This window comes from Platalea leucorodia, assembly GCF_965183815.1.
Source record: "Platalea leucorodia genome assembly, chromosome: 5".
Classification (NCBI taxonomy): domain Eukaryota; kingdom Metazoa; phylum Chordata; class Aves; order Pelecaniformes; family Threskiornithidae; genus Platalea; species Platalea leucorodia.
The window spans coordinates 84,675,734-84,702,730 of record NC_138827.1 but is presented as its reverse complement, the minus strand read 5'-3'; the positions used below and the strand labels follow the sequence as shown (position 1 = coordinate 84,702,730).

Genomic DNA, 26,997 nt, shown 5'->3' with positions numbered 1-26,997 from the left:
CCACGCCGCTAGGGGGCGCCGCGCGGCAGGCCGGGAGCTGCAGTCCGCCCGGCGCGGTTGGCGCGGTGGCCGCCGGGAGGTGTAGTCACGTGGCGGCGCCGCCCCGGATCTCTATGGTAACGGCGGGCGGTGCGGCGGCGGCGGCGGCGCGGGGAGCGGCGGGGCCCGGGGCGCCGGGCGGGCGGTGAGTACGGGAGGGGCGGGCCCGGGTGTGCCTCCCCTCCGAGGAGCGGGGCCCTTCCCCCAGCGGGGAGTGCGTGCCCCCCTGGGTTCCACCCCGGGGCGCCGGGCCCTTGGTTCCCCACCCCCCCGCCGCCTCGCTGGAGCCCCGGCCCTCCCTGCCCCGCCGCCGTGCCCGCAGCGCCCACCCGGCCTGTGCCCGGGCCCCGAGGAGGCACCTCGCCCATCCCCGGGCCTCCCCGCGGGCGGCTCGCCGTGGCCCCATCCTGCGTCCCCTCGGGGTGCGCCGGGCCGGGCCCCGCGGGGCTGGGGAGGCGGGACGGGGATGCTCTGCGGCGGGACGCGCTGGGGACGGCGGCCTGGCCGGCGCTCCCGGGGCAGGACGGAGCGTCCTGGCAGCGCCTTTGGCCTCAAAGACTCGTACCTGAAGAAATGAGCAGCAGAGCGCACTCCCCCGGTGAGCGGCAGGGAGGAAGAGCTGCCTCCCCAGCGAGCCCCGGCCCCGGCGGCGCTTGGAGCAGCAGGGAGGATGGAGCTGGGGTTGACCGGACCGGAGCGGGGTGCTGGGATGGCCCGGCTGTTAATCCTTCCACTGGGGTCTTGGCTTGGCTGCTCTGGTGTCATAAAAAGGAGCTGATGGGTCTGAAAGGTGAACAGCAGAGCTGTGAGAAGCGTTGAGACAAGCCCGGAGTGTTTCTGGAATACCTCCAGGGTCTGGGCTGGGAACGAGGGGCGCAGGAGTGGGGAAGCCCTGCAGCGCTGTGCCAGCCTGCCATCTCCCTGCCCGGGCTGCGGCTGTCTCATGGGTGGCAGAGTTCAGCTCCACATCAAAACTCTCCCTACGGGACTCCCTGCGATGCGGCTTCTCTTTCTCATTGCTCTGTGCTCCCCACTGAACGGGCGTGTGATCTCTAGTGGCTCCTAGGCAGTTTGGGGGAATTAACAGTAAATTGTTGGTCTGATTACAGTTTTATCTAATAATTTTTCCTTGACTCGTAGCGGTTGTACCCTGCAGATAGTGGCATTTGTCTGTCCTTATGTTGCTCTCTGGCCTCAGTCCTTAAGTTTTGTATTAGGCAAACTTTGTTCATGACAAATCCGCCCCTCCCGCTCTTCGGTCGTGCCCGGGGCCCTTCTCTGCATAGCAGGGATCGCATTGCGAGGAGGACGACGACGGGGCCAAATGCCACCGTCCCGGGATAATGATGCCTGCGTGGAGATGTCGTGTCACCAATGCAGCTTGGGGGCTTTGGCTGCTGTACCGGCCTGGCCGGGTGCCATTCCTTGGCATTTCCCGGGTTCCTCCTGTGCAGCTAGTCTGGGAGTATTTGGCGGCTTCTTCCCAACTTGAATCTCCGTTTCTGCTCCACTCCCAAGCTCTGAGAGGCAGCTGTGTGGAGTGAGGTGGTTGCAGTGCTTCCAGAGGAATTTTTCCCACCCTGGTCAAAGCTTGGAAGGGTCCTCACCGCATACTGAAGGTCAGACCTGGAGCTTTCTCTTCCAGTTCCATATATGCTTCAGAAAAAAGTACCAAGAAAAGAGGATGGACAAAGAATTCATGTGTTTTGAACTAACTGGGCAGTTCTTGTCTCCTTGCTACATATTGACATGTTCTACTTGTTCCACTCCCCCTGAGTCTTCCACCTTTATTTTATTTCTGTGCCAAAGGCTGAGAGTGTGGCCAGGCTGCCTAAAACCAGACCGAGCTGTGCTGACCGCCTGTCAGTTCCTGTGCTGGCGGCCAAGCTCTGCCCAGGTCTTGCTGCATAATTGTCCTGTACCTTTTCTGCCATCATGAAGCTCAGTTGAGAATGGTATGCCTTCGGTTTGCTGCCTGCTCGGATCTGCAGGACCATGCTTTAGACCTCCTCACTGAAAGGACCTCCCCATGCTTTAGCTGGTTGCTTTTAACCCAGGCTCATTTCCCTGCTCTAGTTTACGCTGCGATACAGCTGCTCCCGTAGCCGAGACGATGAGAAAGTAAGAATCAGGGGCAGGAGCAAGAACAGGGACTTCCCAGCCTCATTGCTGGGGAAATACAGAGCTGCGTGGTCCACCGTTGCTGTGTGGTGGGTCCCCTTCAGTGGCCTGGGAGCTCTGTCAGGGCAGAAAAGTCGATATCCTTCGATAGCGATGGTGACTCCATGCTCTGGACCTTTCACCCTTTGGTGTGGCCCCCGCATTCTGTGGTCACAGCTGGGTCAGTCCGCCTGGGGCAAGCACTGAGCCAGCCCTTTAATTTAGATGTCCCCAGTGCTCTCTCTCCATGGCAAAGCTGCAACCCTGGGATTTTCTGCCTGACCACACTGGAGTCCCTCACCTTATGTCCGATACCACGCTCCAGTGCCTGAGAGCGGTGAGAAAGTCCCCTGTGAACTTGAACGCATGAGTCTTCAGTCCCCAGCCCATGTGTGCGTGGAGGGAGGCATTTGCTGTGGCACAAAGTGAGGCAGCGGCTGGATTCCAGCTCTCCCGTGGCTTGGTCCGGCACCCTGCGGCCCGTGAGGTCTGCCTGCCTGCCTGCCTGCCTCCCTCCCTCCCCACCACCTTGGGAATGGGAATGTGCGCCAGAGCTGCTCTGCTGCTCTTGCAGGGCAGTGCTCTGCTTAGTTAAAGGATCATTTTGGGCAGCCGTGCACTTCTCACGCCTTCTCTGTTCAGTGTGGAGTTCAGCATCACAGCGATTGAATTGAAATGACTAGCCCCAGCGCAAATGCCAGGCACAAATGTAATCCCGGGATGCAGGTGGAATTTGCTGACGCATCCCCGCAGTGGGTGATTTCTCACTGGTATCTTTTCTTGACCTAAGTGGCCAAGCAAAAACTTGGTGTCTTGATTAGGAGAGAAATTGGTCGTCATCCTGTGCCTCTGGTTTTGCAGCCAAAACGTGGTTCTGCAGGATGATACTGGAGCTGGGAGGGCGCAGCAATGCGTAACTGCGTGGCAAAGCAGCACGCCGGGCTGTTGGTCCCTGTGCCGCCGGCATTTCTGTGGTGGCCGAGCTGTCTCTGCGCTGTCTCGTCCTCATGGGCTTCTTCTCGTGGCCAGCAGGACCCTCTGCTCTTCAGCCTGAACTCGCAGGTGGCCCCGGGTGCTGCTTTGTCTCGGTGCCTGACTGCGCTTGAGGCCGCTTGTTTCCTGGAGCTGATGTAGGTGAGGGCTGTTGCCGTGCTGTTGAAACACAAGAGTTTGTACCTACCCGCCAGGTGTAAGAGCAGCTTTAGGCACTCTTGTGCAATTGGTTTCGGATCAATGCACTTGATCTTGTTGAAAGCTTTTTAATTTTCTTGAAGGGGTACAAACCCTTATTTTGAAATGTATATTGGTTTTAAAACCTGTTTATTTTGCGTTGTTGTTAACTCGCTTGTTCAAGCTTTAATCAAAAGCCCCAGAGCTGCAAGTGAGGAACTTGGTGAGAACTCAGATCTCATTTAGAAAAAGATGTTATCCTCTCTAATCGTAAAGAACAGAAATTGCACCCTGCAATAGCAAATCACAGTTGTCTGACATACCCCCCCCTTGTGACTTTGGGCTGCGTGAGGCTGACAGCACATTATCAGGTCAGCTTGCAGCTCATACATTTGCAAGCTCCTGTTATTTTAAGCGTGTCGCCACTGCTGCGTTTAAAATAACCTCCCCAGCCAAACTCACGTGATGGAGGGATGATGTGCACGCCCGGGCTCTTACGGTCTCGTCCTTTCCCGTCAGAAACGGGTCTGCGAGGAGCTGCCACGCTGCCGTTAGAGGAGCACAGGGAGGCTCGGGCTGGAAGAAGGGGCTCCCACTGAAGCTCAGTGGGGTGTGCACGGGCCGGGGTGCGTGGTGGCCCCTGCGTGCCTGTGATGTGACATCTGTAAAGGTGGTGGCAGTGCTCCAGCTGACGTCCCAAAGCTTGCTGTGCAATAATAAAAGGTGCTAGCGAAATAATTGTCAGCGAGTGCAGCTGTACGGTCACTCCAACAGTGACAACTTTGGCCTCTATATTGTGTGTCAGTAAGTCAAGCCAAAATCTGTTAATTACTAGTAATGATGTTTGGGTTTGACTTCCAGCCCAGCCAGTTCGCCCTGGGCTTTTCCTAGCTCATGTTTCTACAATAAAATTTCCAAGTGTAGTTTTATTGCTGTTGTGAGCAGCAGAACGGACTCCTGCTCCTTTGCCGTAGGGTTGGGTTGGCAGAACTAGGGATTGCATCAAGCTGTGACCTTCCTCCACCCCAAAACTCTGACCAAGTTAAATGTAAAGGGGAAACTTCCCGGACTGGTAACCAGCGGGGATTTACCTTGGGGCAGGTGACGCGGTTCGTGCCCAGAGCCACGGGGACGTGGCAGCTGCTGTCCTGTTGTGCCCACAGCCTGGCACGTGAAGGTGCCTCCGTCTCCACCAGTTCTCCTGGATGCTCGGCAGCTGCTTTGCCGGGCTGTCCTTGCAGGAGGACAGGAGCCGGTTTGCAGGCAGACATCAGAGGCGGCTGTGCTGGCACACAGGAGGTGGGACCAGAGTGTGGATGGGGGGAAGGACAGGCAGCATAAGCTGGTGCTGCCAGCCTGGATGCATCCTGGCCGGCCCCGTGTGGGGACATGTTCTTCCTTTCATCCTTCCTGCTGCTATCTCAGAGCTCCTGTGTCTCCACAGGGAAGCAGCGGTGGTTACTAGCCATCGGCCGGCACAGTCCTCGCCTGGAAGCTGTATGAAAAGCCCTGCTGCTTCCTTCTGCAGCCGCTGCTTCCAGTGCACCCCTGCCCGGTGCTGCTTCTGCCACAAAACTGCTCCAGAGAGGGGCAAGCTCAGCATGTTCTCCCTCTGCCACTGCGGGGCTGGGGACCAGCCCTGGCCGTGCAGGCGGTGGCATCTAAGGCCGTGCCATGGCCAGACCTCCATCCTGGCAGCCGCAGCTGCCGGCGGTACCCCGCTGGTCACATCTGTGCCGCCGTTGTCACTTACTCCAGAGCAGGGTCACACAGGGCTTCTGCTGGCATACTCACGCCTGTGTCTAAGCTGCTGTAGGATTCATGTCCCTTGTTACATCTTCATTAGGCCAAATCACGTTTATTTTTATAGCAGCATGATCCACTGATAGCTGTAAAGCCAGGTGGAGATGAGGCACAAGTGGCTTTTACTGCAGGCTGGTTTTGCAAGGTCATTCACAGCTGGGTGAGAGCGTAGGCGATGGCCAAGCTGGAAGCGCATGTCGTGATGCTGCAGTGACAGTCCCCTCTAGGCAGGGACATCGGGGACACTTTCATTCACCTCCTTGTATTTTTATTTTGCCTTTTCACATCTGTGTTCACTGGCATGCTAGGGTTGCTTTGTGGCTTGGGCATGCTTGTGACCTGGTGGTGCGCGGAAGCGAGCTTCCCTTGCTCGTTTACTGGGGGAAACTTGAGCCGGGCAGGTGGCGGCATCTGAGCCACAGCCTCTTCGCTCTGTGCTAATCGCTGTGAATGTCACAGCACGGCCGGGTTTGCTGCTGGGCACGGATCGGGTAGCGGTCGGATAGTGTGGTACAGCTCAGTTGTGTACGGCACGTGGGATTCCCTTCCCCGGGGCTCAGAGCCCCTCTGGGCTGCAGCTCGCAGAGGGACGCAGCCACCCAGTCCTCACTGGGAGCACCCAGTGTGACTGTACAAGCGCTGTACAAGTGCAGCCTTGGGCACGGAGCGGACCTGACCCCTTCCATACTTCCTTGCAGAGCCTGGAAGGGCAGCAGCTCTCGTTGAGGATGTATAGCTCCTATGGGATCCTGCGTGGGACGTTCCCACCTCATACGGCCTGTGGTTGGGATGCTGCTGTCCTGATGTGCGCTGGAGACTGGGGCCTGATTCACAGGTTGGGAAGGTCTGATGGGTGTAGGTCTGTGCGGGGTGTAGGTCTGTCTGACCCAGCCCTGTGGTGGCTGTGAGCTGCGGTCATGGTGCTACAGAGCAACCCCAGGGTCTCCTAGCTACACTTTAACTGCAGCAGCCAAGGCTTGATTTTCAGGTGAAAAAGGAGTGTGTATGTTTATTGCAAGAAAACTGAGAGGGTGATGGTTGATGCTCTGCTTATCCTTCTTTTCATACTTTATTATTTTTTAAACATGCAAGCTTATGAGAGCTGGAAGGTGGAAGAGCAAGCCAGCCAGCCAGCCTGCTTGGGATACAAATTCCTGTCGCGGCTGTATCCAGGGGCCCTCCAGGCATGTGTTAAAGCAAGACAAATACCTGGTGCATGGTTTGTTTTCTCTTTCCCTTCTCCCCAGGCAAGAGAATCTTACAGGCATTGTGCAATAGTTCATTTTAGTAGGATTCAGGACACCTACATCTGCAGCTCTGTGGTCTGCCGGTTGCTCCTTGTAAGCGACTTTTCTGTAGGACTGCAATGGGGAGGAACATGTGTGTGCGGTACTGCTAGTCTCTGCTGGAAACCAAGGTGTTAGAACAGCCCTGCATTTGCTCCTTGCTGCCTTCTCAGTCCTGAGCTCTTTAGGATGCTCTCAGCCCTCGCTGAGCTCTTCCATGGGGTTACAAAAGTGAGAAATTTGTTCCTTTTAAAAGCAAGGGCTGAGGCCTAGTTGTGTGACCTTGGGAGCTGAATGTTTAGGGAGTGGGGAGAAGAAAAAGAAGCAGACGTTTTGGGGCTTGCAGTGGAGTTGGGAGAGCTGGTGGTGGAGCACACGGTGCAGTTTGGAGACGCAGACCCGTGGGATTGGGCTCTGGCTGCCGTGCCGGATCCAAGGCAGGCGGCCTCCCCTTGCAGCTGGGGCTGCTGTGCTGGGGCTGCTGCCCTGTGGCCCTGGCTGGCAGCCAGGCACCCCTGCGTGTTTGCAGGGTACAGGCTTTCCTGCGGGAAGCACTTTTCCCAGGGCCCTCTCTAAGTTGTCCTTTGTATCCTCTGGTTTCATGTGAGATGCCAGCTCTTCCTTTGACGTGGTCCCAGGAGACTCTTGAGGAGCTCAGCAGATGGAGACGTGGTTTTTCATCCTGCAGGGAAAGCAGCTTGCCCTGCTCCTCTCCTGGGGCACTGGGACGGGTGCTTTGCCCTGCTGGGGTAACAGCGCCTTTCATGCTGTTGTTTTGTTTCAGGCCAGCAAAGATGCTGCTGTAGATGACCGACTTGCTCGTGCCTCACGTGCTATGGCTCTACATGGCCTCTGCAGGACCAGAACGCGGTAACCTGGGCCCCAAACAGGAGAAGAGTGTCAGGCTCGAGTCAGGCACCCTTCTGGCAGGGAGAGCTCAGCCGCACCGGGGTTGGCACCTCACCCAGCAGCAGGCGAAACCCATCTGGAATTTAGAGAAGAAATATGTGAGTGCTTTCCAGGATCGCAGCCTGCTGCCCTCAGGGATCCCTTTGCAGCAATCTTGCTTCTTGTGCCCACCGTCACTATGCCACGCGCACCCTGGTGAAGACTCCCTCCCGAGCCTGCCCTTGGCCCAGCCCTGCCTGGACCTGGGCGGGAGCACTCTGCTCTACCGACGCTCCTGCCTCAGACCCAAGCCCTACGGGTTTCCTTTCCGAAGCCCTCCGGACGCCGGCTCTGCCACAGGAAGGGTGATGTCTTCCTTGCTGATGGAGCCCTGCCTGCTGCCTGTGATGGCGGAGGAGCACTCTGGGACGGGGGTCACAGGCTCTGCCCTCAGCTCAGGTCAGCAGGCTTCCAGCTCCTATAGACCAGTGCTCAATAACAACTCCTTCCTACGGCCAAGCAGTGCTAAAGTGCCTTTGCTGCAGTCACTGGAGATCAAGAAGGTGAAAAACACCCACAGCTTCCCCACCAGCTCATGGCCCCACTCTGGGGATGATGGAGACAGCTCCGCCAGCAGCCTGGTCAATGGAGCCGTGAAAAGCAGTGACCTTGTGCTGGAGCAAACTGCGGTCCCCTCCCTGACCCTTGTGCCCAGCAGCGCGATCCTCAGGAAGGACCGGTGCTCGCGGGAGGACGTTGAGAGGAGAGCACGCAGCTTAAAAGAGAAGGAGCCGGAGATCAGCCTCCCGGAGGCTGTGCAGCAGCTAGCCGGACAGACTGCCACATGCAATGGCTTTGGACACGAAGTCGAAAGCTCTGGCCTTACGAACGTGGACAGCCTGTCCAGCTGCAACAGCAGGTGGGGGCAGCACATCATAGCGCAGCTCACCCCAAAAGAAACCATCGCTCCTCTGAACTTGGAGCTGGGTAGCCATCGCCTTAACGGTAACTCGAGCCTTATAGGCACCGATGGTGCCGTTGTCTGCACTAAGCGTATCAGCGTCCATCTCTTGGCCTCGCGTGCTGGCTCTCCCGACCGCAACACTGACTGCCAGCTTGCGGGCATGTTGAGCCCACGTGGCAGGGACCAGGTGGCGAGAGCAGAGCCTCCGCACCTCGCTGCTGTCTCCGAAGTGGCAACTCAGATGTCCACCATCCAACTGGAGAAAGAGGAGAAATGGACCCAGGCTGTGCCCCTGGGAAGGCTCGAGTAAGTAGAGCCAGGAGGAGGAGGGAGGCTGTGGCAGGATGGGCTGGGCTGGCCGTTGTGTCTGTGTGTGTTGGGAGAGGATGCACTGTGGGCACTACGGGGGTGGTTGTAAGGATAACCATGTGCTGTGTCCCTGCTCTCCTGCTGGGAGAGGGTGTCTTTGTGCCTCTTTCTTTCTGTCTGCTCTGGAAAATGTCCCCTCTCAGGGTGCCCTGGGGCCTCTCCATCTTGCTAGCTTGGGATGAGTGCTTGTACATCAGCACTGGGGAGGGCAGTGCTGTCACTCCCCTGCCCATGTTATCTCATGCTGCCTCATGGGCTTCTGGGTCTTTTGGCCCCAGAAAGCATGTGCCACTCCTTCTGATGTGGTGTTCTTTGTCCCAGTATCACTGCTGAGCAGTCGCCACTGAAGCCAAGCCATCCCCAGGACGAAGTGGAGGAAGAACTTCCTGATGGCCTGGATGAGAGCTGCAGTCAGGAGGAGGACGAGGACAGTGAGTGCTGGTTCCCCGGGGAGGGCTGTGCTCCGTGCCTCAAGGTGGGGAGTGTGGGGGCTGTCTGGGAGCTGGGGGTGAGCACAGCTGCCCTCCTGTCTTACATTCATGCTGTCATTTCAGGATGATCTAGAGATTGTGCTGAACCCAAAAGTGATGTAGCAGCAAGGAGGAACTGCATGGGTTCCTCTGGGGAGCAGACTGTGGTTCACCAGTGTCCTGCTCCAAACCCTCCCCACCTCCTCTTTGTGCAGGCTGTCAGCTCCACCCCCTGCCCTGCCTTTTGTGCCACCAATTAGTGGGCAAAATCCGGGATCTAAGGATTCAGGGCAGCTGGGAAGGGTCTGTCCCCTGGAGCATTTGTTTTCTCTCTTCCCTTCCTAACTCTGTGTACATTCACTCCCCATGGAGACAAAACTTGAGTCTGTCCCCTCCTGCAGGTGACTCAGATGCTTCCTCTGTCGCTGGCGTGTCATCCAGTGGCTCTGTGGCTCTTGTATCCAGGTTAGTAGCTGTAAATAGTGCATTGAACTTGGCATCTTCATCTAAACTTGTCCATCTTTGTCCTCCCTGGTGAGAGAGGAGAGCTGTAGCATGTGGGGGAATGGAGTGAAGGTAGCAACAGGCTTCCCAACCAAAATGAGCTTCCTTGCTACCCTGCAGACCAAAGCTACCTCTCTTGCTACAGACAGCAGCCTGCAAAGTGCTGAGGGTGCATCCACCACAGCAAAACAGGGGTCTTAATTTCACTGCCACTGCCAGTTGCTGGGTTAGGTTTACTGGATTAAATTGTGCTCTTGCAGCGTCATTGCCTTGCAGATGAAGCAGAGTGGAGGCATCCTGAGCCAGAGACTGCAAAAGCTCCTTGGGGTCTTGTGTCTCAGCATTGCATCCTAGAAAGAAGTCCTGGAGCTTGGGTTTTTCTTTAGCTTTTGGAAGGAGGTTTCTCTGGGAAGAACTGGTCGGCCTGTGGTCATCTGAGCCCTGCCTCCGTGACCCCTGGCAGACCTTTGTGGGACCTGTTTTTGACCATCCAGCAACAGAAGCTGGTCCTTGCCGCCGTGCTGCCCCGTGCACCAGAGCTGCCTCAGGCTTTGCTGCCTGCCTGACAGCTTGCTGCTTTCCATCATGCCATAAGTCACCTGGGAGACAAGGAAGGCTTCCTGCAAGCAAGTGTTGAGCCTCAGACTGCTGTAGGGCTCTGGGTGTGCACACGTGATTGTGAAAGTCCTGCAGAGGTGACATAAATGGGACCAGCAATGCCTGTTTCTGGCAGGGCATGGCTGGTTGGCCTCTGGGGGTGGACGGGGGGAAGCAGCGCTTGGGCCAAATGCCTCTTGCGGCGAGGAGAGAGGGATGTTGGCCACTTCGCTGTGCAGGCTGTGCGCTGGGCTGGCCTTGAAGCCTTTGTAGCTATTTCCCGCCTTCAATCTGTTGTGGGCAAAACCAGTTTTGTGCCAGGGAATTTAATCAATATAATTTATTGCCAGTTAACAAACTTTTAATTACCGATTCTGGTATTGAAAAAAATACATCTATTAAAGGACTTAGGGAAAACACCTCTTCTTCCCCCGTCCTGGTCTCCAACTCCCTTGTCACAGGCTACACTCAGTCCCTTCAGCGAGGCGAGGGGTGGCCTGGGAGATTGGGGTCAATGTGTTGTGATTCCTTTTCTTTTGCTGCTCTTTATTCCTTAGCGGATTGCTCTGGTGTGGCTTCTTCCGCTGGCTGTAGGGGCATGTATTTGAATATATGTTCATTATAAACGCTACTTTTAGAGTCATCACAACCTTAATAGATATGTTATAAATTGTACCCTTCCTCACAGGTGTTAGGCATTGCTGCGGTAAGAAGGTGTACATACAGTTGGTAAAACTCCATCCCTCTTCCCTGCAACACACCAAAACCAAGAGGGTTACAACAGCTGAATCATATACACATTACAACCTCCACCCCTGGTTCCTGTGGCCTAGGTTACGGGGTTTGTCATGTAACAAACTCCACCCCTTGCCCCCACAAAACACGAAACCCGCGGGGGTTACAACACTTGGCATGTGCATTCCTTGCAAGCTTGCTGCCTGGTCGCTGCAGGCTGGGTTACTGACCTTAGCACCCATTGATTGCACCACATTGCAATGATGCAAATTCCTGATACCAGGATCAAAGCTCCTTCCAGCTTCCCTGTTCCTCCCTGTGCTACTTTTCACCTTTAGCCAACCGCCTACTGCTTCATCTTTCCTAGGAACTGCATCGAGTGCCTGGCCCAGCCCGCTGAGGCTCAGGAGAAAGTGCTCAAACCAGCTCTTGTCTGCAGTTTATTCCCTAATGTGCCTCCAACTATCTACTTCAGTACTCGGGATGAGAGAGGTGAGCCAGGGTCTGTTGCCGTGCAGGGTGAGAGCAGCCAGCCCATTATTAGCAAGCAGTAGTGCCAGCGCACAACCAGGAGCTGGCCGGCAGCGGCTCCCCTTCGCCCTTCCCACGATGAGACCCAGCACCGCTGTGAGATCCAAAGGGAGTAAAATGACGGCTGCTCCTGCAGTCTGGAGCATGAGTCAGGCTGCCACCAAATGTTCCAGCGTCCTGGATCTCCCCAGGCCCTGGAGTCTTCTGCTCCATGTTAGTTCTGCAAAGGGGCCTACGCACCCTCCTCTGCAGGCCTGGTGCCTGTGCAGCAAACCATAAGAATTTCCCTGGGTGCAGCTGTAGAAAATCCAGGTATTGTGTTTGTGTTCCTTCTGTCCTTATCTTTTTGTCCTCCTAGTGGAAAAGCTGCCTTGGGAGCAGAGGAAGCTGCTGCGATGGAAAATGTGCACAGTCACACCAAACATAGTGAAGCAAACTGTTGGCAGGTCCCACTTCAGAGTCAGCAAAAGTAAGTTGTGGGAGGCTGGCAGCATCCGACACGTTGTGTCCTCCCTCGCCTCCAGCCCGTGGGCATGAGAAGGGAGACTGTCTGCGAAGAGTGGAGCAGGAGCGATACAGGCTCGGCACTGCAGGATGCTGGGTTCCCGTTTCTGCCTGTCTGACCTGCGCTATGCAAGCTCTGTGGGTCCTCGTAGGGCCTGATCTCCCTCTTGGCTTGTCCCTGGCATGGACCACAAGGACTTACTCCTGGGTTGTCAGGAGCTGAGGCAGCGTGTGGGGCAGCAGAGCTGTGCTCGGCTTGTTTGAGCTGTGCCTCTAGATGGTGCTGCCACTCTAAGGAGGCTGGCACTCATCTGGTGCCAGCCCTAGCGCCACTGTCCCTTGTCCCCATGTGCTGAGGAAGAACCCATCCTCTCTGACCATAGCCAGAGAGTTCTCAGGGTTGGGATCTTGTCACTGAAGAGATGTGTAGGAGAGGGCTGGGGAAGCACCGAGCATTTGCAGCTATGATCCATATCCTGCAGTGTGATCTCCCAGCAGTACTTACGGGGCTTATGCGCATATCAGGAGACCTCTGCACAGACCGTTTTGGGGCTCTAAGGGGACATGCAGGGCAGAGCAAGACCTAGGAAGTTTTGCAATCCTACATGTCCCTCTGCAGTGCAGCACTGATTAGCCAACTGCTTCATTCACCTGCTGTAAAGCAGGGAAGTCAGGGTGCTGGGGGATTAAAGCCATTCCTTTGACTCTGTGTCTGCCCAGATCCCTGCAACAATCATGTTTGCAAGGATATGACCCACCTGGTTAACTGGATTCCACTCGCAGGCCTTGGTTTGGCAGCTTCGCAGTAGCCAATGTGAGTGCTTTATGCTATGGCTGCGCAGCATCCCTGGCTCACTTCTGGTAGCCCCAGGAGATGGCGTGCTGGTGAGTTGAGAGGGCGTCGTGAGTGGCAGGGTACTTGGTCATGGACTTCTCTGTTTTTCCTGCAGAAAGCAATGACTGGCTGGGTTGCTGGGGCCACCACATGAAATCCCCCAGCTTCAGAGCCATCAGGGAGCACCAGAAGGTAGGGGATGTTTTGGGCTGACCTCTTTCACATGCATGGAGAGCGTATTGGGAGCAGTTTGGGTGCCCCTCTCTTCAGGGCCAGACGTTTGCTGTGCAGGCAGTCCCTGCATTGTCCCTTCCAGAGCGTGGCAGCTGGCATTCCTGTGCTGGCAGACGAGCCCAAGAGACAGGCACAGCTGGGTGAGCATCCCCGCTGTGGGGGTGGCTCTTGTGCAGACTGAGGCTGTAGCCAAGCCGCGTTCACTTGTGAGCTCATCTAAATTCAGTCATCGTTGCTTAAAGCAACCTTACCTTCCTCTGGCAGAACTGAGCGGTAAGGCCAGTGCCCTCCCTGCCGGCACAGCCAGAGGGGATGTACCTAACTCAGACCACAAAAGGGTCAGGAGTCGCCCATGGCTTGGGGAAGATGTGAGAGACCAGAGGTTTGATATCTGTCACACATACATGTTTGTTCTGGAGAGCCATGATGCTCCAAACTGCTTGGTCTTGAGGCAGCATCCAGGTTTGGAAGCTAGCAGCCTTCAGCCCTGTTCCTGTCCTGCTGTGGGGTCTTTCTGTCCCCAGAGCTCATGTTGCATGGGCAGGACTCTGGCATACAGTTTAGAAGCAAGTGGGAAACCACTAGGGTAGAGGATACTGCCAGAGGAGGCTCAAAGGCTGAGGGTTAGCGCCCTGTAGCTGCTCAGACATCAGAAGGGACGAGGTGGCAGCTGCTGGCTTTGTAGCCGGTGTGGGTCACCGTGCGGGTGTTTGTCCCTGAAAAGCTTCAGCAGCAAATGGGTCCTGTCTTGGTGCAATCCCGGGAGGGGAGCAAAGAGCGTTACCCTGCACTGTATTCAGAAAGGATGCATCCTCTGGCCAGGGAGCAGCAAGGGGTGGGCAGGGAGGTGGAGCAGCAGGGAGATCTCACAGCATCTGGGTTCCTTTCCAGCTAAACCACTTCCCCGGTTCATTTCAAATTGGGAGAAAGGACCGTCTGTGGCGCAACCTGTTGAAGATGCAAGCTCGCTGTGGGAAGAAGGAATTTAACTTCTTCCCCCAGTCCTTCATTCTGCCCCAGGACATCAAATTACTCAGGAAAGCGTGGGAGGAAGGAGCTAGCCGCCAGAAATGGATTGTGAAACCAGTAAGTGCAAAGCAGAGCTCAATCCTCTGTCTCATTGTAGCTGCAGGAAGAAGATCTGATCCCTTCTTGTTTGTGTTTTGCAGCCAGCATCAGCAAGAGGCATTGGTATCCAGGTCATCCACAAGTGGAGCCAGCTCCCCAAAAGGAGACCGCTGCTGGTACAGAGGTGAGCGAAGGAAAGCAAAGCTGACACACAGCCTGGGACCTCCTAGTGTCTCTGGTCAGGTCTGGGCCGCTGCCACTATGTGGCAGAGCAGAAGCACCTGATTTGCATCCGGAAACTTCTCGACTGCCTGAGTGTAATGCTGCTGCTCAAAGTCTGGCTCTGGCAGCTGCAGCTCAGCTTACCAGAGTGCTGCTGTCTCTGCGTAGATTTTTGAGGTCTCAGGTACAAACTAGCTCCATGGGCGTTCTGGAGCTTCCGTCTGGCAGGTGATCAGCTTCAGCTCTGCTGTGATCCTGCTCCCACTGCTTTGTACTCTGGGGTGTGGCATCTTTGGAGACAAACCAACCTTATCCAGTGCCCCCAAGCACAGTGGGAAGAGAAGTCCCAGGGAAGAGGTGGCAATTGTCAGATTTCTTATCATCCAAGTTAGAATCGGTCAGTAAGAGCCTCTGTGGCTGTTGGTCAAAGGGTTTTTTTGAAATAACAGGGTTTTCAGAATCTCCTTCCCCTTCTGCAGAAAAATGGAATAGCTCTTCTCGGTTTGAGGCTACTTTCTGGGAAGGTTCTTCTGAGGGCAGGAAAACTGTCAAGTGTTTGGCAGACAGGGAACTGCTGTGTTGGCTTGTCTGTTCCCCCTGTCTGCTTCCCATGCAAAGTGATAAGCTTTCCTAAGGAAAATCATGAACTTCTGGGGTGAATAATCAAATTATTTGGATGAAAATTTCCAACTGTTTTTGCTCACTGAACCAAACCATCTGTGGCCCAGTGCATGTCTTAGATGTTCCTGAATATTGTGATCAGTCTTGTGGGTGTGGAAAAGCTACTGTGCCTTAGAGCCGGCGAAAATCTCTTCAAAATGGAACTGAGCAGAAAGGAATACTGCTCATGTGCTGCAGGATCTCCCCATGCATGGGAGAGCTTTTTTCTCTCTCATTTTGACCGTAATGCACTTAACTTGGTAATGCTGTGCAAAAGGGCTTCTGCATTGATCCCTGGTTTTGCCAAGCCTTATGAGGTGGGGGCTAGAGACGTTCCTGCACATGGACATCGTAAACCTCCCCCGGTGCTTGCTTCCCTCTGCAGATACCTGCACAAACCCTACCTCATTGGCGGAAAGAAGTTCGACCTGAGGATCTACGTTTATGTCACTTGCTACGATCCCCTCAGGGTCTACCTGTTCAAGGACGGATTGGTTCGCTTTGCTAGCTGCAAGTAGGTTGTGAGGGAGAGTGGTGCTGGGGGGCTGCCTCAGCGCTGAGGCACGTGTGGCTGTGATACCCACCTCGGCTGGGGCAGGAGGGAGATGCTTAAAGCTGTAGCTTGCTTGCTTAAGAAGCAGTCTGGAAACACATGAGGTCACTGCAGGTGACAGCGTTGAAAGGGAATGTGAGAGGATGCTTCAGTCATCCACCTCTCCCAAGGCAAGATCAGCTCAGTGTAAAGCAGTTCTTGAAATATGCTGTCTGTGCTTCATACTGCATAAGAGCTGGCATACCAGAAACTGAGGTGTTTCTTCCAGTTTTGACTATATTGCCTCAGGCTGCTGCAGTTCCGTCAGTGCTTTTGCTCACTGATGCTCTGGTCTTTTCTTAAGGACGTGCTGTGAGGGTGGGATTGCATCCCACTGCCCCAAGGCAGCCTGCTCCATGTCTCATGCTTTGTCCCATCAGCTCTGGGCCGGTGGGGACAGAGAGCTCCAGGCAGCCTGGGGAAGGGAGGCAGTGGGGCCGGAGGGTGGCCAAGAGTGGTCTGAGATGAGAACAGAGTTTCTGCCTGCCCCGTGGGCCTGGGGGCAGCCAGTTCAAGCTCAGACTGCTTGTGCTCCTATTGCCTCCTCCAGGTACTCCTCCTCGATGAAGAGTCTCAGCAACAAGTTCGTGCACTTAACCAACTACAGTGTCAACAAGAAGAACACAGAGTACAAGTCCAACTCGGATGAGACTGCTTGTCAGGGACATAAATGGTAGGTGCTGCTTTTAGGGCACAGGGCAGCTCTTTTTATTACCTGTTAAGTCAGGCTTGTTTCAGTATTCCTACCTAAAACTTGAAGGTGCTTCCTGTATCATCTGCTCCCGCTTGGGGAAACGGGCGGAGCAAAGTGGTTTTAGCATGGGTTAGTGTCGATGGAATCTGGACAATCTCCCTGGCTTGTGACTCATCCTGTCTGCTGCTGCTTGAGCTGTGGTTGCCGTGCATCCTGCCTGTGTCTGTGCCGTTCCCTGCTTCCAACACTGCTCTCATCTGTGCTCATTCATCCCCTTGCCCTGCTGTGGGGGTGATGGGATGTGGTTAAAGCAGAATCTGATTTTCTGCTGTTAGAACTTGAATGGCTAATTGTGATGCTTAAGTTGGCTAGATGGGAGCTTCTGCCCATCTCACTGTTCACTTCCCTGTGGAGGCAGAGAAAGGGATCGTCCTGGTGTAAAACTGATAATTTCTGTGCTACTTGATGTGAATAGGAGCAGTGGTGTCATTTCTAGGCATTTGGGAGGAGGGCTGCAGTCTTGCAGGAGCTGCTGTTCCCTGCTGTCTCATGGGACTGATCCAAGGTCCCAGGAACTTGTCTCTAATTCCACAGCAGTGTTTGAACTCTTTTAAAAATAGTGCAGGATAGAGTTCTCAGTTCATGGGCCTGGGCAGAGCTACTTCACTTCAAAGAGAGCTGCAGAAGGTGGTTTGCTGTGGTAAGATTGCTTTCTCAGACCTGGACCTGCTGCGCAGTGGTCTGTTCCTCCACTGGGACTTTGAGAAGGGTCTGCTGTCCCCCAGCTGTTGAAATCCCATGGGAGCGGGATTGTGTGGGTTTTCGGTACCGCTGTGCAAGTCAGAGCTGGCTGCTCCCACGTAAAAGATGAGAGTGGCTGTAATCCATTCCCTCTCGTATGCAGGAAGCGTGACCTTTGGATTCCTGGCCATTAGCCACATGGTCTCACTTGAGCAACATCTCAGCATCCTTGGCTCAGTGTCAGAGCAGCTTGCTGCGCTTGGTGTGGTGTGGGAAACTCCTATAAAAGCAGAGACGCTCCCCCCTGCCATCTTGTTCTCCACGTTTTTAAAAAATTTTTCTCCACCCCCGAAGCCGCAGTGAAATGGCTCTAGCTAAAAGATATACGGGGGTCTTGCTGGGTTCCTGCTGAGCTGCTTTGCAGTGCTGCGGGGGAAGGCCTGCAGGAAGGGGAGGTTTGCTGAGGACATGGAGGGGGAGGGAAGAGAAGATCTGGGCCTGACATACCTTGCTCATGTGCTAATTTGGGACCTATTACTCCAGTGCTGGGACAAGTCTATGACAGATTTATATTCCTAGTAGCTAGGGCCTACATGACCAGGGGCCAGGCTGGAGAGGGCAGCAACCAGGAGCTGAGGGGTTTGAGGATGGCAGAAGGATGGCCGTGCCAGGGAAGAGCTTTGTCAAGGCTCCCCACTGCTGCTTTTGCTCCCCTAGCAGAGCTGGGCAGCAAGGGGCTACAGAGCTACTGCCTTTGTTTTTTCTCTCCCAGGGCACTCAAAGCTCTCTGGAGTTACCTGACCCAGAAGGGAGTTAATAGCGAGGCCATCTGGGAGAAGATTAAGGACATCGTTATCAAAACCATCATTGCGTGAGTCCTGGCACCCCTTGCTCTGTGCCTGGCTGTGGGGTGCACCCTGGCCCCTCTGGCTCTCCAGTCCCCTCTCAGACCGGTCCTTTTGCTCTTAATCTAAATGCTACCACCGCTGTTGGCTTCAGTATTTCTCTCTGAATCCTTCCTTTCATCCTGTTACTTATGCTCATGCTGCAGTAGCTACAAAGGGTAAATAAACCTTACATTTCCTGGGTCTGCCTGCAGTGCAGGGGGGGAGGCCAGGAGGGTGTGGTGTACCCGACCCGCTGCCCGGCTTGCTACCCGCTCCCCTGCTTGGCCAGGGTGCCTGAGAAGAAAGGTCCCCTGGTGCAGGATGGATCTTGTGTTCAGAGGTGGATCCTGCCTGACAGAGCAGGGATGCTCAGAATGCAGTGCTGGATCCATACGCAGTGCAGCAGCAGCAGCTCACAGGCCTGCGTCGGTCTCTCAGCCCACCCGCTCCCGCACCATGTGGCTGCATATGCTCTCAGAACCGGCAGCGTGTGCTGTGAACAGCCAGAGCTCTGCTGTCTGACTGTTGGAAACAAGCATTTTTTTCCTTGGCTTGCAGATCTGAGCCTTACGTGAACAGCCTGGTGAAAATGTATGTGCGGCGGCCGTATTGTTGCCATGAGCTGTTTGGGTTTGATATCATGCTGGATGAAAACCTCAAGCCCTGGATCTTAGAGGTCAACATTTCCCCAAGGTAAAGCAGATTCTGAGCCACAGCAGAGTGGATAATGGCCTTTTTTTTTACCACAAAGTTAATTTGGCTTGTGATGTCCCCTGCACCCTGTGCTGAAAGGCTGTGGGCTTTGAAGCCTCCCTCTCCAGATTGCAGGAAGCAAAGTCCTCCCTGTCTGCGAAAGCAACATCCATCTGCAGCTCAGAAAACTTCACTGGGCATGCTCCAGCTAGAGCTAGGGAAGAGTACATTAAAAAAGGAAGGCCAAGGAGGGATGTGTCATGTAGGGAACGGTTGATGGCACAGATTTCTTCTTTGCGTGGGCAGAAGTGATCAGCGGCTCCTCTGCCTTGTGCAGTGTTCCTTGCTTGCTGACGGCACCCGGCTGCTCAGTGTCGGCTGTGCAGGCAGGGCTGGGAGCTGTGGTGCATCTGAGCACGGCCTCTCCTGCCTGCGAGAGTGGATGGGCATGAGCTGGATACAGAGCCATGATCCCAAATGGGGCTTTGGGGATGGATTTGCAGGTTTCCAGCAAATCTAGGAAGAGGTGGAGAAATGAACCACTTCTGGTGGGGAGCCCCATTCAAAGAGCTGTTGTCAGGATTGTTCTCTCAATGTCTCATGGCTGTCTGATGAGGCAAGGGACATGCTGGGTTTTGTATCCCGGTTGGTATTAACCCAGGGAGTGATCTCGGGGCCGTGGGGCTCGGCACCTCCATTCTAGCACTGACTGCTGTGATGCTTTCTCCCCGCAGCCTCCATTCCAACTCCCCGCTGGACGTGAGCATCAAGGGCCAGATGATCCGGGACCTCCTCAACCTCGCTGGTTTTGTTCTGCCCAGTACGGACAGCGTGGCCTCAAGGCCACAGACAAGAAGTGGTTCTACGTGCAGGTCAGCCCCCTTCTCTGTCAGAGAGGCACGCTTTACTCTTGGGGGATTTCATCTGGGGGCTGCTTGCAGCACAGCAAACACTGGTTTCTCTCCTGTTGCGAGCCTGTATTTGCTGGTTCTTCAGCTATGGGTCTGAGGGCCTTGCATCATTGCCTGGGTATCTGGTTCCTGCGGTCTCTTCAAGGCAGAAGAATTTATGCCCGCTCTGCAGGTCCATAGTTGGAAGTGAGGCCAGTGTAATTTGTGCTTGCTCTGCAGTTAGTTGAGTCGTGCTCTCTCTTCCTTTCCCCTGCCAGAACTAATATGATGCGGAGCCGTGCTGCCTCTCCATTTGCTTGGAGGGCTGGCTGGCTGTGTTGGGGTTGGATCTGCTTACCCTCTACCCCAGGGCTGACGTGCTGCTGCCTTGAGCAAGAGGAGCACCTGTTATTTTGCAAAGGCTGGAGTGATCTGTTCCTTAGGCAGGATTGCAGGTGTCAGAGGCTGTAGACCTATGGGTAGGGGTGTGCACAGTCTTACCTTGCAGCTAACACGACTGTTTCTTGCATAAAGCTAATTCCTGGGCGTGTGTCCATCCAGGCCCCTGCTCCTTCTGTGTTTCGTCACAGCTTGGGCTTATACTGGTTTCAAACATGACGGTGGGGGGGAAACCAGTCCTTTCCCCTGCAGTGGAGTGGCTGCTGGCCGTATGTCACTGAAGGAGCAGCTTGCTGCGATGAGCACCAGCACGCGGTGATGTATGGGCACGCCAAAAGATGGGACTCTTGCCCTCTGCCTACCCTGTGCCTGCAGTGAAGGGAGCGCGGGCCTGTTCCAGCCGGGGAGCTCTCGCCAGCTCATCTGCGGCACTTTGATCACACGCTCGTTTACGGCTTGCGACAGAGGTGCTGAAGGGCAGGTGTCCCTGGAGGGACCTGCAGGGGATTAAGCAGATCCTTAACATGGTTTGGATGATGCATTACCAGAGTTCCTGCATCCAGGGGCAAGCTTGCTTAACTGTATCTCCTGCCCTCGGAAGGATATGGAGGGTTTTTTTGTATATGAGCATAATTCCAGTAGATCTGTATGTTCCCCAAGCACCATGCAGCACAGCCTCGAGGCTCTGCTCTCCCTGTTTGGATCTGCACACAACTAATTATTTTTGCAGCAGCAGAACAAATTAGCTGTGTTGATGTAAGTGTTAAAAGGTGTTGGACAAGTATCTCCCAGACTCTGGCATCCCCAAATGGTTCAGTTGGGTGCTTAGAATAGTTTAGATGGTTGCTGGTCAGATCATACAAAAGGCCAGGATTTCCCATGGCATGTGGAGCTGGAGCTGAATTCGAGTCTTGAGAGTACTTGAATGTTGCAGGAGGAAGTTTTTGATCTGAGAGTTCTCTCCTTCCTTGCACAGTGTCAGTACCAAGTACTCGTACCCCCAGCCCTGTCGTTACAGTTAGGAAGCTGCGTTCCAAGCAGGATGTAAACGTGAGATCCCACCAAGCTTCAAGTGCTGTGAATAGGGTCGTGGTGTGTCTTTGGCCCTCTTGCGTCCTCTGTGGGTGTGAGGTGATGGTTCACCTTTTGGATGAAGGAACGCTGAAGTGCCTTAATGAGGAGCTGGCAGGGCCCTCCCTGTTCCCCTGCCCACATCCTTCCTGGGTCCTGTGCTGATGCACAAGGCTGTGGGTGCATCACTGATCTCAGAACTAGTGAAATCCTTGGAGAAGGCGTTCTTTCCTCCACAGCATCTTCCTGAGGGTGTCACTGCTCTCACAGAAGTTGCTGGGAGCAGCTCTGCCATGTCAGGACTCTGTCTTCTCCACTTAAATGCTCTACTGCCTCTTCTTGTGTCCTCAGTATGGGCAGTGCTTTGAAGGAGAAGCCCAAGCCAGCATCTGAGCATTTCATAGCAGAGAAGATGAAGAAGGCCTATTACTTGACACAGAAGATACCTGACCAGGTAGGACACAATCTCCTCTGATACTTGCGCCATCCTGCCAAGCCACTGTCCCAACCAGTCCCACATGTCTATCCCTTGTCCCTCTCCAGATTGCGCCCTGCTGTGGGGACAGCCAGATGATGGGGAGCACTTGGGCTCCAGTGCGTTACAAGACAGCTGATCAGAAATAAATTGGGTTTGCTTAAGCCACTGCTGCACTGGCTCATCATTACATTAAAATAGGCACGTGCTGAGGGGCACGTTACCCACCAGTCCCCAAATGGTCTGAGCACTGCCTGTTCCTCCCCATGTCTCATAGCCTCTGCCTGCTGACCCCATGCAAGTTAGCAGGGACGCTTGCCTTGTGTGCCACCCGGCAGTGCCTGTAAGAGAGGTTGGGCTGCAGGACTGGGGATCTCCTCAGCTCTGTGCAGCATTGATGTCACCACTGAGCCTAAATTTCTTCATTTTCCAACGTGGTCTGGGTCCCAAAGATCTCGGACACATGGAGACCTCTGCCTCAAAGGGTTTGAGGAGTGGGGAGGTGCGAAGGGGGCCCGACAAAACGTAGTTCAGTTCTCCCTGACCCTGGGTTGCTCTTGTCTGCAGGATTTTTATTCTTCTGTCTTGGACATCCTGACCCCAGATGATGTTCGCATCCTGGTGGAGACAGAGGATGAGTATTCCCGGCGCGGGCAGTTCGAGCGGGTGTTCCCCACCCACATCTCAATGCGGTACCTGCGTTTCTTTGAGCAGCCTCGTTACTTCAATATCCTGGTGACCCAGTGGGAGCTCAAATACTACTTGAATAAACACAAAGGTAACTGCCATCCAAGAGCCTGGCACAGTCACCTGAGGCAGGCAGGCTGCCTGCCGGCAGTCGTGGGAGACATCTGAGCTATGCGTGTTGAGGGGGCACTACCTGCCTGCATACTAGCCATAGGAAATGTGTTACCCCCCCAGACTGCTTCAGATATCACAAAAAGCTTATTCTGAGTTGATCAGAGGTGCTGACTGCTCTGTAGGTGCTGTGGGGCTGAAGTAGGCTGGGATTCTGCCATCAACCTGTAGCTCTGGCCTCTTATTGTGTTCCTCTGCCCTGTTTTGAGGGAGAAAGAGCTGGAGTCGCTGGGCTTTGCTCCTTACAGGTGATCTGTGGAGTGAAGGAAAAATTGGGCCTATTCCCTGGTCTCCTGCTGCTTTCTAATGGATGAAAAACTGTCAGCATGCACACAGAGGAATTTTTCCTAAACACTAGAAATGTAGCTATCATTTCCACCTTTCCAGGACACAACTCTGTATTTTAATAAAAAACGTCCTTTAATGAGGCATAGCTGGGCTGGGCCAATTCCTTCTCACCCAGGGCTGTCTCCATCAGGGCAGCAGTAGAGGCTATTTAGGAGAGAGAACCAGTGAGGTCTAGCATGAGGGGTCAGAGAACACAAAAAGAAAGAGACTGTGGCTCAGGGCTCTCCATTCAGCATCTGATCTAGCTGGAGAGGCTTCCGCAGGAGCTGGCCCTCTACTGAGGCAACCGTATGTGTGCCCCTAGCCTGGCTGTCATGCAGAGAAAAAAAAAAAAAAAAATGCTTTTGTCACTTTTCACTGGTGTTAATGCAAATTCCAAAGGGGTCGGTAACAGTCTTTCACAGAGAGACAGTAACCTCATAGCCCTCTCCAGCTGCGCTGTCAGCATGTGTCATCCTTTGCCTCGCTAATACCTTTGCTGGATGCTCTCCTGTCAGCTGGAAGAAAGATCCTGTCATCGTCCGCACTGAAGGGCTGCCCTGGACTTTCCCGCTCGGGCTGGGGTCCTGGTTCAGTGCTCCCGCTTCCCTGACACAGCCCAACGAGCAGATTTGCTCTACCCCCTCATTGCTCTTCACCTCTGAGCAAAACCCAACCTCCCCCGGCCCCTTCCCATTGACGTGTGCTCCGCGCAGCCCTCCTCTCAACGTGGCCAGCGAGGTGCAAAGCCTGGGCTGGTGCACAGAGCTGGGGCAGGGCTGCCGAGCTGCCCTGCTCCCCTCAGCCCCCAACACGTGGGGTTTTTTTCCAAGGTCCTGGGGCTTGCTGAAAGGTCACTGAGGAGCAGAGTTTGGACAGCAAGGATTCCTCCTATAGCCAGGACTGGTATCGTATAGCAAACCACAGTAACTCCAGCTGGACAGCATCAGGTTCCTGGCCATTGCTCTGCTGGTTCTTAAATCTCATGGCACCTTAGCTTGCACTGTGGCTCTAAGGATCTTAAAGAAAACAGGAAGGGAGCAGTCCTTTTTTTCTCAAGACTTCTGGATTAGTAGAGGACAAGGAGCTTGGCTGTAGTGGGGACAGCTAGCAGGAGGCAGGAGGAGGCCTTGGAGGAAGCGGAGCCTGTTCAGTGCAGCCAGACACATGGCTCTGCTTCAAGATGACCTCCCTGTGCTCTGGAGCAGCACATCTTGTGTGCTTCTGAAGGAACGGTCCCTTCCAGTCACACCACCGGTGACCTCGGTCTGTGCCAGCCTCGCCCTCTGCCAGGGATGGAGACCAGGTCTCACCCCACGTCCAGATCCAGATGGATCCATGCAGGGAGGAGACGATGCGCTGGGATGCTGCAGCTGATCGGTGCTGTGCAAGGAGGAGGTTGCCTGAGCTGCCCTCCTCTGGGAAAGGGGCCGGTGACAGCAAAGCTGCTCTACATTTGCACTGTAGGAACTTTCACCGGTGCAGCCGAAATCAGGTGCTGCCGTTGGCAGGCACCGGGCTCAGGGGGACAGCCAGTCTGGTCTAATTCAGCAAATCCCGTGTTGCCCCAGTTTCCCTGCTTAGCTGAGCCCGCTGCACGGTGCATCTGTCTCCCTGGGAGGAAGGCAGGCACTGCAGCAGCCCACGTGCTGGCGCTCGCTGGTGTTTGCTCGTACAAAGGGTGAACGCCCTTGGTTTACCCCATGTTTGCTAGGGCTCAGGCACGTGTTCAAGTAGTTATTGCATAGCATGTTCTACACGGTCAGTTCACTCCGTGCAGCATGTTTGCGTGCCCCAAGCTGGGAAGGCTTAACTCTCTGCAAACTTGGTCGTTCATTCTCACTGCTTGTCTTCCTGTCACTTCCCAGGCCTGGAGCTACTGAAGAACTGGTGCATCAAAGGGTACCACACTGGGGCAGGGATGGATTTGGCCCAGACGGTGCGTATGGCTGTGGGTAAGCTAGGGAGAGGTCATTGTTTGCCTGGGCAGATTTGGGCAGAGAGCCTGCTTGTTTTGCTTCCCGTGGCTCCTGCCCTACCTGTTTGCCCTCTTCTTCCCTCTCAGCCAAGGCCTCCAGGAGCCTGGGAAAACCCACACTTCTCTGTCTCTCACCAACATGAAGTCCACCCAGTATATCAGATCTGCAAGTACCTTGCATCTGAATATCCTTGGGTGCACTGGGCACAGCCCTACATATTTGGCGCCTGGCCCACCCTTTATTCCCTTCCGTGAGGGAGCCATCTCTGTCTGTCACTCCTGTGCCTTACAGCAGGCTGATCTGCTGAAAGAAACCCACTCTTTTCACCTCGAGATGCTCTGCTCCCACTTACAGCAGAGGGATTCATTAAGCAGAGAGCAAAGACTGCTCTGTTTGCTATTCTGGGAACAGTCTGGTGGCAGTGACGATGCAACAGCAGTGTGAGGCAGTTCAAGCTGAAGCGCAGTAGGGCAGCCTACAGCAGAGCCCAGCAGGCTTGAGGGATTTTTGCCATGCCTTAAATAACCATTTGGTTGTCTTTCCTTCTGCAGTGGTCGTTGCCAAAGTCTTTCTTCCTCCAGACGAGTAGCGTTCAATCAAATGGCTTCAGCAAACTGGAACTGGGCAGACTGGGGTGAGTTTGCACTGGCTGTGACGTGCATGATGTTCACAGCGTGGCTTTAGGACTGGTGTCCTGAGAGAGAACTGGCAGCAGGGAAAGCAGCTTTGTTTAAGGGGAGAGGAACAGGTTGGCTTGCAGGCTCTGAAGCCAGCCCCTGCTTGCTGGAGAGCCAACTGATGGGGCTGGCGTGACGTCTATGCGACTGGGCATGTCTCCTTGGCACTGTATGCCCAGCTCACATGGGAGTGAGGCCCAGAACAGCCCGACTGGGTGATGTTTGGGGTTGTCATGGTCAGGACACGCTGACAAGATGTTCCCCACAGGGACCCGCACTACTGTGGGCTCTGATGTGGCCAGCAGTGAGCAGAGGCTCTCAGCTGCAGCATGGGGCTGGGGGAGCAGCGAGGCCTCCAGGTCTGCTGCACTCTGCCAGCTTCCCCGAGCAAAGCTGGGCTGAAAAATGGGTGCTGCTGGCCCCGACAGCCTCCTGCAGAGAGGTGAAGGACTGGGGGTTCATCTGGGTGAGCCGAAGTGGAGGGCAGGCACACCCCTGGTCTTTGGTGTTAAGGGAAGGGGCATCCCTGCTCCTGTGCCCAGGCCAGGATGGAGTTGGGTTTGCATGCAGCCGGGGAGATCAAGCTGTGACCCTAAAGTCCCATCACTGTCTTGGATGTCTGTTGGGGTGACTGGTGCAGCCCAGGGTGGGGGATGGAGTAGGTGAGCCTGGCAGCCTCATCTCTGAGCCTGTGTGTGATGATACCGCAGGCGAATGTTGCACCATGGCCCTTTTGATCCTTTCTCAGTGTCCCTAAGCAGCACGGGGTCTCCTTTCTCCTGCAGCACAGTCCTCCCTTCAGCTGGTGAAGACCTCACGAGATGCCTGGAGCCCAGCCCTACTCAGAACTTACCTCTCAACAAATGCACTGGTGGAGCCGACCAGAAACCTGCTGGCTGCCTCTCGGACACCGCCCTGGTGATGTGACCAGGCAGCTGCCGTCCCTCCGCGGGGACACCTCAACCTACCTCAAAGGAAGAGACAGGAGCTGGCTCTGGAGAGCAAGGACTGCAGGAGCCCCCTGCGCTGCACACTTGCCTGTGGGGCTGTTTTTAGAGAGGGATGTTTTACTGGGCAAAGGGGAGAGCTGTGTGACTTCTGTTTTTAAAACAAATGGCAAAGCCTGGGGAAGTTGAGTTTGTCTGGCCTTTGTCCTAGGCTGCTCTTAAAGCCTGACGTGGTGGTGGTGGCTCCTTTGCTGCGTGGGAGCTGGCTGAGCTTGGAGTTAGCCTGGCCTCCCTGTCCCCGACCAGCACGGGCTGAGCCCTTGCTCGCCTGTGTCTCAGTGCCCTTGTCCTGAGCCGCTGGGAGCCGAGTCTGCTCCTGCAGCCTGTCCCATGGAGAAAAGTCCCCAGCCACCACCCTGCTCCTCCGGAAGGAGCAAGGCTCAGGACTTTGAACTGACCCGTTTCATTCCTTCTGAACGCCTGCGCCAACATCCTGCCCGCCCCTAGCCTCGGGGCCTGGAGGAGAGCTTGGGCTTGCAGGACGCTGCTCGAGAGAGACCACAGGTACCGGCGTGGCTCTGGTTTGTCGTGGGGACAGTTGGGCTGCCAGGGAGGGAGCATCCTCGCGAGGCTGTCGGCTCTTGCGGGTGACCTGCAGTGTGTGTGCGGGGACTGGAGGCTGGTGCTCTTCTCCTGGGCTCTGCTCTCTATTTTCCCTTTGTTTCTCA

General features: G+C 55.1%; 1 protein-coding gene across 5 annotated transcripts; it reads left to right on the top strand.

Annotated features, from left to right (window-relative positions):
• Positions 1 to 123: 123 nt before the first annotated feature.
• On the top strand, positions 124 to 26,506 carry TTLL4 (tubulin tyrosine ligase like 4). Of its 5 annotated transcripts, none has more exons than XM_082314329.1 (19): positions 124 to 184; positions 7,243 to 8,616; positions 9,001 to 9,110; positions 9,551 to 9,614; positions 11,353 to 11,477; positions 11,875 to 11,985; positions 12,971 to 13,047; positions 13,981 to 14,175; positions 14,259 to 14,341; positions 15,425 to 15,553; positions 16,182 to 16,304; positions 17,839 to 17,937; positions 18,512 to 18,646; positions 19,381 to 19,518; positions 21,358 to 21,460; positions 22,049 to 22,259; positions 24,535 to 24,605; positions 25,197 to 25,279; positions 26,108 to 26,506. In XM_082314329.1, exons 2-19 carry the CDS (start codon positions 7,265 to 7,267, stop codon positions 26,247 to 26,249), a joined length of 3,351 nt encoding a protein of 1,116 aa, XP_082170455.1. In that variant the 5' UTR covers positions 124 to 184; positions 7,243 to 7,264; the 3' UTR covers positions 26,250 to 26,506. The 5 variants fall into 5 exon arrangements, with proteins under 5 accessions (XP_082170455.1, XP_082170457.1, XP_082170456.1 ...); XM_082314331.1 differs by lacking the exon at positions 124 to 184 and adding an exon at positions 203 to 637; XM_082314330.1 differs by lacking the exon at positions 124 to 184 and adding an exon at positions 203 to 829.
• The last annotated feature ends 491 nt before the right edge of the window (positions 26,507 to 26,997 follow it).

What these genes read in the sequence shown, in the direction of transcription:
- TTLL4 (XM_082314329.1), top strand. Translation starts at nt 7,265, where the DNA reads ATGACCGACTTGCTCGTGCCTCACGTGCTATGGCTCTACATGGCCTCT. An exon ending in TCTGTGGCTCTTGTATCCAG is followed by an intron (nt 9,615 to 11,352) that starts GTTAGTAGCTGT and finishes CATCTTTCCTAG; the next exon opens with GAACTGCATCGAGTGCCTGG. An exon ending in CTGGAACTGGGCAGACTGGG is followed by an intron (nt 25,280 to 26,107) that starts GTGAGTTTGCAC and finishes TTTCTCCTGCAG; the next exon opens with CACAGTCCTCCCTTCAGCTG.